Raw genomic sequence first — 10,804 nt, 5'->3', positions numbered from 1 at the left:
CACCAGCACAACCGACCAGGGCCACCAACCTTTCCATCCGCTGCATCCGCACTTGGCTCACGTTCCGGGTCCATCAGGGCCTTTGTCTATCTTTGTGGCCGGTGAGGTCTCCCCGAGAGGCAGGGAGCTCACCCCACACTTGATTGGCTGACTTTGGGGCCTACAATGGTGGTGAGCTCTCAGGGTCTCCCACCTCCTCCATCCTCCATCCCTGAAGGCCTTGACATGCAAACAGCCACCCAAGGATGTCACACCCTTGCACAGCCTTGTGGGGCCTTGGTCTAAGGGCCCACCAAGGTGGAGCCCAGGCTCATCTCCCACCTGTGGCTGAGTAGGAACTCCAGTGCTGTTTTCTAATAGCACAACATGTGTCTTTATTACAGGTGATTTGTGTACCTGCATTTGTTCAGGAACAATGAAAGGACAGCACTGGCTCCCCATCAGGTCTGATCACAGCTCAATCACATCCATGTTCCCCATTCCAGGGCAGTGAGACAGACCAGATCCTCACTGAGGGCAAAGTCAATGAATGAGAAGTCTCAGACTTTTCTAGGTTCATTGACCACACACAAGGAGCACCTGTGTTGAACTTTTTACATTCAAGTCAAGAAATAATCCCCAAAATGTGTTTCACCTTGAGTTTTGAAGAGAACAGATAAAACCACATGAAACAGCATGTATTACAAACTGCAACTATTTTTGAAGTTAAATAGCCTCTAGAAATGGTGATTGAAAATTGTATACAACAGGTAGAATAGAAATTTTCCCAGACACCTGGAGACACCCAAAAGCTATTCTGTGTGTGTGTGTGTGTGTGTGTGTGTGTGTGTGTGTGTGTGTGTGTTTGTACTAGTGCTGGGGCTTGAACTGAGGGTTGGGGAGCTGTCGCTGAGCTTTCTTTTGCACAATGCTAGATTTCCACCACTTAAAACACAATTCCCTTCTGGGAGTTTTTGGTGGTTAATTGGAGGTAAGAGGCTTAAGGACTTTCCCACTCAGGCAAGCTTTGAACTGAGCTCCTCAGAATTTAGCCTCCTGAATAGCTAGGATTACATGGGTGAGCCACAGCTACCTGACTCCGCAAGCTGTTCATGAGTCAGATTTCCAAATGCTGTGATGAGGACATCTCCAGCCTCAGTACTTTCCAAGCCCATGCATTTAATGCTAGGTGTGATGTCCAGATTTGTATCTTGAATGCTTTCCATGGCAAAAGAAAGTATAGAATTTTGATATAGATGTAAGCCTTACACATGGCCAATCACACACACACACACACACACACACACACACACATACACACACACACTTACTTCCCTGCCACCAAAGCTCTGTGTCACCTTCAGATCATCAGATCCTCTGTCTCAGAAGCCTGGAGTCTGACAGCAACATCAATCTTCCCTCAGCCAGTCTCTGATGTCCTAAACTGTGAGGTCATCTAGCAAACTTTTGGCTGAGATGGAAGAAGCAGGCTTATTTAATTAGAGCATAGAAAACTTCATGACATTAACCAGGAAAGTCAATCCCACTAAAAATGGAGGTTTCCAAAAGAAGACATTCTGGAAAGACATGTCAATTTATTTTAGTAAAATTTTATTATCACTAAGTAGACATACAACAGAATTTTCATTCAACAAAGAAATTTATGAATACAATGCATCCAGATCAATGTCACCCCATCAACATTATCACTTATCACAAGACAGATTAATTTCTGAAAAAGAGGAAAACCTTCCTAAGGGCGGCTTTGACCTCCTTGTTCCTCAAAGTGTAGATGAGGGGGTTGAGGGTGGGGCTCACCATGGAGTACAGCACTCCAACTAACTTGCTCTTCTCTGCACTGTAGCTGGACACGGGACTTATGTAGGCATAGAACACAGCCACACAGTACATGCACACCACGATGAGGTGGGAGGAGCAGGTGGAGAAGGCTTTCTGCTTCCCCTCTGAAGATCGCATCTTCAGGATGCTGGAGATGATGAAGCCATAGGACACAATGATCATCAGGAAGTCAAACCCACCATAAAAAGCATCAGCCAGTGTGATCATAACACTGTTCACATAAGTGGAGCTACAGGAGAGACGGAGCAGAGGAGGGATTTCACAGAAGAAATGAGCGATGACATTGGGCCCACAGAAGTTCAGTCGCACCATCAGTCCCGTGTGGATGGCTGTGTTGAAGGCACAGAGTGCCCATACTCCAGCAGCAAGCACGCTGCAGAAGGCCTTGCTCATCATGGTGCTGTAATGCAGGGGGTGGCAGATGGCTGCATAGCGGTCATAGGCCATGACTGTGAGCAGCAGCAACTCTGAAGATAAAGCCCATGTAAGAAAATAAAGCTGGGCCATGCAGCCTCCAAAGGAGATGGAGCTCTTCTCTAACATCAGACCCTCCAATGTCTTAGGCATGATAGAGGAAGTGCCAATAATGTCCATCGTGGCCAAATTGAACAGGAAGAAGTACATGGGCGTGTGGAGGCCAGGGTTGAAGCTGATGGCCATGATGATGAGGACATTACCTGTGACGGCCACACAGTAGAGGGACAGGAAACAGCAGAACAAGAAGATGTGGTATTCAGGGTGCTCTGAGAATCCCTGCAGGATGAACTCTGTTACTGCTGTGTGGTTGCTCATGGTCCTGGGCTGAGAGGGATTTCAGGAACTACCAGGATTCTCCACAGCTGCATGTGACTTCAAGTCTAGGATGAGAGATAGAAGATGGCCTAAGATAGATTGCCATGCTTTATTCATCCATAACAACATGCCATCAAGGATACAGTATACTTACACTTGGCTTAAGACAAGCACATGGAATAGGCGTCCATGCTTCATACCTGTAATCCTGGCTACTCAAGAGGCTGAGATCTGAGAATTGAAGTTCAAAGCTAGTTCCCACAGACAAGTCTGAGAGACTCTAGCTCCTATTGATACCTCTAGCAAAATTCCTGACTGGGGAATTGTGTGAATTGGCAGAGTGCCAGCTGCAAGTGAAAAAGCTGTTGAGAACAAGCCCTGTGTTCAACATCCACCAGCACCAATAGAAAGAGACAGAGAGAACACACAACTCAATATGACATAGCACAAAAAAGCAATATACACAAGGTGCCAGTTAAACTCACAAGTTGTCATTCAGCAGGAAGAAATAGAACTGAAATAAACTATACAATCTTTACTTACCATGGCAATACAAAGTGAGAAACGTAAGACACCCACTAGAATTTGGAGGGATATGGAGATATGGGCCCTATAAAATATGTTTGCCACTTGAGAAAATGATTTCTGTTCTGGAAATTCGTGCTAGGGGAATCATTTAAACATCTTTAAGCTGTTGGAGAACCAATATTGGAACTGAAAAGATAAAGCAAAGTATACTATTAGATATATTTATTGTGATGCATTGAAATAATACTGTCTAGAGTATTTTCCAGGTAATTTTTGGTCAGTCATTGTGTTTGAACTTAGGGGCTGGGTGCTATCTGTGAGCTGTTTTTTTTTTTTTTTTGCTCAAGTGTAGCATTCTACCATTTTGAGACTCAGGTCTATTTCTGGCTTTTTTAGTGCTTACTTTGAGCTATGAGTCTCCCAGACTTCCTGCTGGCTTTGAATCATAATCCTTAGATTTCACCCTGTTGAGTAGGTAGGATTACAGGTGTAAACCATGAGTGCTCAACTTCCAATCATTTTAAAGATAGAATGAAAAACTTTTTTGGGGGGGGTCGGTCATGGGGGCTGAACTCTGGGCCTTGGTGCTGTCCCTCAGCTCTTCAGCTCAAGACTAGTGCCCTATCGCTTGATCTACAGAGCCACTTCCAGCTTTTTTTCTGCTTATGTGGTGCTGAGGAATCGAACCTGGGTCTCAATCTACTACTGAGCCAACTTCCCAGCTCCATGAAAAACTTAAATATAATATGTACACCAGAACCCCATTTGTCATTAAAACAAAAAGAAGTATTGATAGACATGTCTGCAAAAACACAATTGACAATTGAAATGAACATGAGGAAAAAGATTGATTTCCATTTCTTTCTAAACTGTGGTGCTTTCTGAGATTTCTTTGAACTTAGCTCTCTGAGGTTGGACAAATGGGATTGCATGAAACTGCAGAGCTTCTGCATGGCAAAAGGCACAGCTGGCAAGATCAATAGAAAGCCCACAGATTGGGAGAAGATCTTCACTAGCCATATAATGGTCTCATATCTAAAATATACTTAGAACTCAAAAAATTAAATCCCCTAACAACAAATCCTCAAAGAAACAATGGCTTGATTAATAAGTAGGCTAAAGATTAAAGAGAGACTTCTCTGAAAAGGAAATAAGAATGGTCAATAGACACATGAAGAAACGTTCAACTTCTCTAGACATAAAAGAAATGCAAATCAAAACAATATTGAGATTCCACCTCACTCCAGTTAGAATGGCTATAATCAAGAGCTCTAATAACATGCTGGAGGGGATGTAGCCAGAAGGGAACCCTACTGCATTGTTGGTGGGTGTGTAAACTTGTTCAACCACCTTGGGAAACAATATGGAGTTTCCTCAAAAGACAACAAATAGCGCTCCCCTATGACCCAGCAATTCCACTTTTGGGCATTTATCAAAATGATCACAAACAAGGCCATACTAAAACTATCAGCACAACGATGTTTATTACAGAACCAACCCAGATGCCCCTCAGTAGATGAATGGATCAAGAAAAAAAATTATGTGTGTGTGTATGTGTGTGTGTAGTAGAATTCTATGCCTCCATCAGAAAGAATGACACTGCCCCATTTGTAGGAAATAGAAAGATGGAAAAATGATATTCAGTGTAGTAAGCCAGACCCAAAGAAACATAGGTCCCATGGTTTCTCTTATTTGCAATAACTAATGTAGGTCTAGGATAATCTTACCAATCAACCAGAAAAGGTCAAAAGCTATGTACATATGACCATATAAGATTATGCTAAGTGAAATGAACACCAACATAGGGACACAAGAGGTTTTTTCTTTGTCACTGTTGTTTTTAATGTACTATGTGATTTTTTACTTTTTTGTATGTTCTTCCCCCATGGTATTCACCCTTGTCATTGTATTTGATTCCAGTGCCCTGCATCTTGTATATACATTTTTCTGATTTGGGGAGGGAAAGGGAAATAACAAAATACTGGAGCAAGGATACAGTTTGACCCATTTTAACAATGAGATCTACAAGACACCATGTTGAAAATGAACTTTACAACTTGTTGGGGGCAGGGGAGGGAGGAGTTGGGGAGGTAGGGAGGGAAGGGATGGTAGGGGAAAAACAAAGGAGGGGGTAACAATGCTCCATAGGAAATGTACTCATTACCTTACTCATGTAACTGTAGCCCCTCTGTACAGTATCTTTACAATAAAAATGAAAAAGAAAAAAAAGATTGGGATAAAAAGGAAAAAAGAAATTAGCTTTCTGAAAGACAGATGTACCATGTAAGCCTCACTTGAACAGTACTTCCAAGACTCTCCAGAGCTGAGCTGACAGAAGAAATCCTCTCTATTGCTCCTCCTGGAGCGGCCTCTTTCAACCCACTCACCTCAACTCTCCCCATGAAAGCTCCAGCCACACCTACCTCTCCTTGTAGCTGGCTCCAGTATGGGTCCCTCCTAGGCTTTCCTGGCACTGTTCTTCCCAGCTCTCAGACAAGAGTGTCCTTCTCATGACCCAGGTGGCTCAGCAGCCCTTTCCTTGGAGGAGAACTCCCTGCTTTGTGTCTCTCAGGATTCTGTACAGATTTCTGTCCTAGGCCCAACCCTCATCATTACGGGATCAGGTGAGATCCACCTGACTCCAAGTTGATATGTATGCTTCCAGAGGCACTGCACGCCTTTCTAGCAAGCACTCAAAGAGGCTTGTTGATAGGATGTTGAAGAACAGTCTAGAACAGTTATCCTCAGTGTGCATTTTATTTTCAAGGCACTGCACACCATATATTTGAAGATAAAACCATTGTAGGACCTACCACCTTTTCTTTTCCTTCATTCAAATTAAGCTGGGGAGTTCTTGTCTTGAAGGAAAAACTCCACTCTTGGTCAAACATCAACAACTGCACTGGCTAGCGAAAATTAAAGACTTCCACAGGAAATGCAAGCATCCACTGACATCACATGGGTGCAGCTCTTCTTCTACTAAAGGATACCACATTGCTAAGACATGGATGAAGGAGCCAGCTTCCATCTGCCCTCCCAGGAGAAAGTGATCTGACAGCTCAGTCACTTTGGTGAACAAGTGCACATAATATGCTGTAGCTCATAAAATTTTTCCTGGGAACAAAAGACTAAATAATTGCCTCTGTTCACTATTGAGTTGGGATCTGCTGAAATGACTGCACCTTTATTTGCTTCCTAACAACAAACTCCAGAGGCAACTTCAGTTAATCTCCAGGGCAGACTGAAAATCTAGGCTGAAAAGCTGAGTCAGGCTGAAAAGGAGCATGAATGGCTTTGGTCCACTGACACCCAGTGCAAGGTTTCTGCACTTGCCACGGGAAGCGACTCCAGTCATGATGGTCCATTCCCCATTGTCACATTTGCGACAACCAGAGGCACACTGCGGCAGCCAGGCCTGGAGAAGACAGACAACCCCAGGCCCCTTAATCAAAGAATCTACCAGCCAGGGAACCCGCACCCACTCTTTCTCTTAACCCAGCTTTAGTCAGGATAGCATAAAAAAATATACCTCCTGCATCTAAGTACACAGATGCTGAGATTCTGTAAGTTTCAGCACTTAAGTGTATTCAGGGAACAAATTACATTTAGATAAAGACATACTTGCTGTGATTTCCAGAGCAGGTGGACAGAGTCCTCATCCCATCAAGAGTCAGAACTACAAGCAGATTTCATGACAATGACCATGAATTTTCCCCTAGACCTCAACCAGTCATTTCTTTTATGAGAAAAACAAAGATCTTTCTCCCCTGAGGTTTCATGGGCATTGGCTTTAATTCTCATCAAGCTCACAGGGTAATTACCAGGGACACAGTGGAAAGACAAGACGGCAGACAGCAACGACCCAGCCTAAAGTCATGCTACAGTCACAACGCAGTGCCAGGCATGGGATGTATACCTGAGTTGTCTTCACTGTTCTCAAACCTCCTGAGGTCCACTTCCAGGACCAAAACAGTGCACAGTGCATGCCATCCGTCACTTTAGGAAAATACCAATAGGTGCCATCAAAAGTCCTGACATTAGATGCTTCTGGTTCATAGTGATTTTTTTTTCTAAAAGTAGATTAAGCTTTTTTGGGGAGAGGGGGTCCAGTCGTGGGGCCTGAACTCTGGGCCTGGGCGCTGTCCCTCAGCTCTTCAGCTCAAGGCTAGCTAGTGCTCTAGCACTTGAACCATAGCACCACTTTGGATTTTCCTGCTTATGTGGTGCTGAGGAATCAAACCCAGGGCCTCATGCATGCAAGGCAAGTGCTCTACCACTGAGCCACCTTCCCAGCCCCTAGATTAAGCTTTATACGGAATTCAATTCACTTTTAGTGATCTTACCTTAGTCCAATTTATTCTTCACAGATTCACAGATGGAATATTATTACTGTTTAAAGGTATTTAATTAATAGTGAGGAACTTGAATACCTTATTTTTTATTCAGTTTCAGGATCTTTATAGACACCACATTCTTCTTTCCCCACTGTCATTCTATTTTATATGTTACTCATTCCTACTGTAAATGTATTTAAAAACACCAAGCTAAAAATTCAGGGCATGTCAACATTTCTAATGTTCATCTTTGAAGCTGAAAGATGTTTTCATAATTACTTTGTTAGATCTTTTCATTGGAGTTTCACCAGTGAATTTGTGACTTACCTTAGGCACACAGAATGTATGTGAGAAAGCTACAGTCAAGCCCTGGGCTTTGGGATTTCAGTACAGAGTTCTTTGCTGTGTAATTTCTCAGTTGACTTTCTGCATTATACTCTGTGTTCAAGAACTGCCAAGAAAAATAAGTATCAACCAAGATTGGTTATGATTGTTTTGATGGTTGGAACATGTGACGGTAAAGTCTCAGCTCATTTGGGCACATGATTTGCTCTACGATTTCATTTACTTTACAAACAGTAATATCTAGGAAAAAGAATTTGAATATTACTGGCTTCGGGTATAAAAAATGACAGGGTTTTAGACAAATTTAGATAGTTATGAGTAGATTTTTTCTCATTTCATATATTATCTTAGGAATGAACAATCCTTAACATATTTATAGTTACCCTGAAAACAATTTCCCCCTTTATACAGCTACCATACGTTAGGAAAGGTCTTGCTCTCTCGGTCAACCACAGTTGAGGTTGGAAACTCCAGGGCAGTGGGTGTAGAATCTGTGACATCATCCATCTAGACAAATGAAGGTTTTTGTCTCCTATTTAAGCCAATCATGAAAGGGATTCTTGACTTATCTTTAGCCAGAGTTGTCCTTCTCTGTGTGAGGCCCTTGGGAGGATTTCACAGCTGCTGCTCTAAGTGGACCCTGAAGGAGCAATTAAACTACATCCCTCTACAGGGGATTGGCTGTCCTTGGTGCTGGCCCCAAGGCCAGTTAAGGCTGAAGTTCAGACAGGGGAATTGGGGTTTAAGCCCCCGTGGTAGTGGAAGACACACCCTTGATATACTAAATTGTTTGTATGAAATTCCTACTGCCAGTATGGGACTAAAAGGTGAAATGCTTCAAGTGGTTCCCCTAAACAAAATAGGATGTATATTTCTTCAGGCTTATTCAACATAGTGCTTTAGGTCTTAGAAGAAGAGTGTGAAAGAACCAATAGAACATACACAGTTATAACAGGGGATTTCTTAGATTGGCTTACATGACTAGGGGCCAGGCTGTCCAAAAATGAGTAGAAATGGTACATGAGGTCAAATAGGAGACGCAGAATATAATCCAAGGCACAGACACCATGAAGAAGCTCTTCCCTTTGACAGTCCTGCAAATGTTGTGGATAACCACACATCTGTGATTTACAGATTTATATCCTACATATTTTTTCACACATGTAAAGAGTTTATTCAGTAAAGAGAAAGTGAAGCCACTCAAGAGAGTGAACAGTGGGATCCAGAAGCCAGTGGTCCCCACTCTAAATATTCTTAAACAAAAGGGGAGAAAGTCACTTTCACACAGCTGTGAATCTGAAGCACATTGTCCTCCATAAGGAAGGGTTGTCTCACAGCCAGAGAACCCTGAAACACCTTTGGGAAGATGAATAGAACCAGCATCTTGGAGGCTTTTGATCTCAACCAACTACAATCCCCAGCAGCCATTTCCCCACAAAGCACTCTGTGCTCACCCAGGCAGCCATACTTAACTCCAGTCATCAGATCGTGAAGGAAGGCCAATCCTTACTGAAACTCTTGCTCCCAACACAGGAGCTTCTGGGAAGATGTATATTTTATGTTGCATTTTATTAGTGTCCAGTCCCGGGTCTTGAATTCAGGGCCTGGGCCCTATCTCGGAGCTCTTTTTGCTCAAGGGTAGGTCACTACCACTTGAGCCTCAGTGCCATTTCCTGATTTTTCTGAAGAGTTTATTGGAGATAAGAGTTCACGGGCTTTCCTCCCAGGCTGGCTTTGAACCATGATCCTCACAGCTCAGCCTCCTGAATAGCTAGGATTACAGACGTGAGCCACCCATCTCTGGCTATTTTTTACTTATTAATCATCATTTTTATTGTTATTATAAAGGAAATATACAGAGAGTTTACAGTTACATAAATCAGGTAAAGAGTACATTTCTTTTTGGACAATGTCACCTCTACCCACCCTATCTCCCACTTTTTCCCCTCCTGTTCCTACTCACAAGTTGTAAAGTTCATTTTCCACATAGTGTCTAGAATTCCACTGCTGCATTCCTTTACCCTTTGTCTCACCATTTCAGTGCCCCTCCTCTTACACTCCCGACAGGTAAATAAGACAAAAAGAAAAGAAAACAACAACAACAACAGCAACAACAACAAAGAATAAAAGCTCTTGCTTCCATTTCCTAGAGTTCTAGTTTATTAATTTTTGAAGAAAGGGACAAGTTTCCTGAGGGCAGCTTTGACCTCCTTGTTCCTCAAAGTGTAGATGAGGGGGTTGAGGGTGGGACTCACCATGGTGTACAGCACTCCAGCCACCTTGCTCTTCTCTGCACTGTAGCTGGACACGGGACTGATGTAGGCATAGAACACAGCCGTGTAATACATGCACACCACGATGAGGTGGGAGGAGCAGGTGGAGAAGGCTTTCTGCTTTCCCTCTGATGTCCTCATCTTCAGGATACTGGAGATAATGAAGCCATAGGACACAATGGTCATGAGGAAGTTCAATATGTCATAGAATGCATCAGACAGTGTGATCATAACACTGTTCACATAAGTGGAACTACAGGAGAGACGGAGCAAAGGAGGGATTTCACAGAAGAAATGGGTAATGACATTGGGCCCACAGAAGTTCAGTCGCACCATCAGTCCTGTGTGCATGGCTGTGTTGAAGGCACAGATCACCCACACTCCAGCAGCAAGCACGCTGCAGAAGGCCTTGCTCATCATGGTGCTGTAATGCAAGGGGTGGCAGATGGCCGCATAGCGGTCATAGGCCATGACTGTGAGCAGAAGCAACTCTGAGGACGCAGCCCAGGTGAGAAAGTAGAGCTGGGCCATGCAGCCCCTGAAAGAGATGGAGCTCTTCTCTACCATCAGCCCTTCCAGCGCCTTTGGCACGATGGCTGAGGTGCTGATGATGTCCATTGTGGCCAAATTGAACAGGAAGAAGTACATGGGAGTGTGGAGGCCAGGGTTGAAGCTGATGGCCATGATGATGAG

General features: G+C 43.5%; 2 protein-coding genes across 2 annotated transcripts; both read right to left on the bottom strand.

Moving 5' to 3' along the window:
- Positions 1-1,704: 1,704 nt before the first annotated feature.
- LOC106001034 (olfactory receptor 13A1-like) lies at positions 1,705-2,631 on the bottom strand. The gene has a single exon (XM_013036206.1). It carries the CDS (start codon positions 2,629-2,631, stop codon positions 1,705-1,707), a length of 927 nt encoding a protein of 308 aa, XP_012891660.1.
- A 7,369-nt stretch (positions 2,632-10,000) lies between these two features.
- LOC106001012 (olfactory receptor 13A1-like) lies at positions 10,001-10,804 on the bottom strand (the record flags this gene model as incomplete). The annotated part of the gene is made up of 1 exon (XM_013036189.1): positions 10,001-10,804. A coding segment is annotated over one exon (804 nt), but the record flags the coding sequence as incomplete, so codon positions are not given.

The sequence above is a fragment of the Dipodomys ordii genome, unplaced genomic scaffold, assembly GCF_000151885.1.
Source record: "Dipodomys ordii isolate 6190 unplaced genomic scaffold, Dord_2.0 Scaffold259, whole genome shotgun sequence".
Classification (NCBI taxonomy): domain Eukaryota; kingdom Metazoa; phylum Chordata; class Mammalia; order Rodentia; family Heteromyidae; genus Dipodomys; species Dipodomys ordii.
The sequence above is the reverse complement of the archived record's forward strand: the minus strand, read 5'-3'. Positions and strand labels throughout refer to the sequence as shown.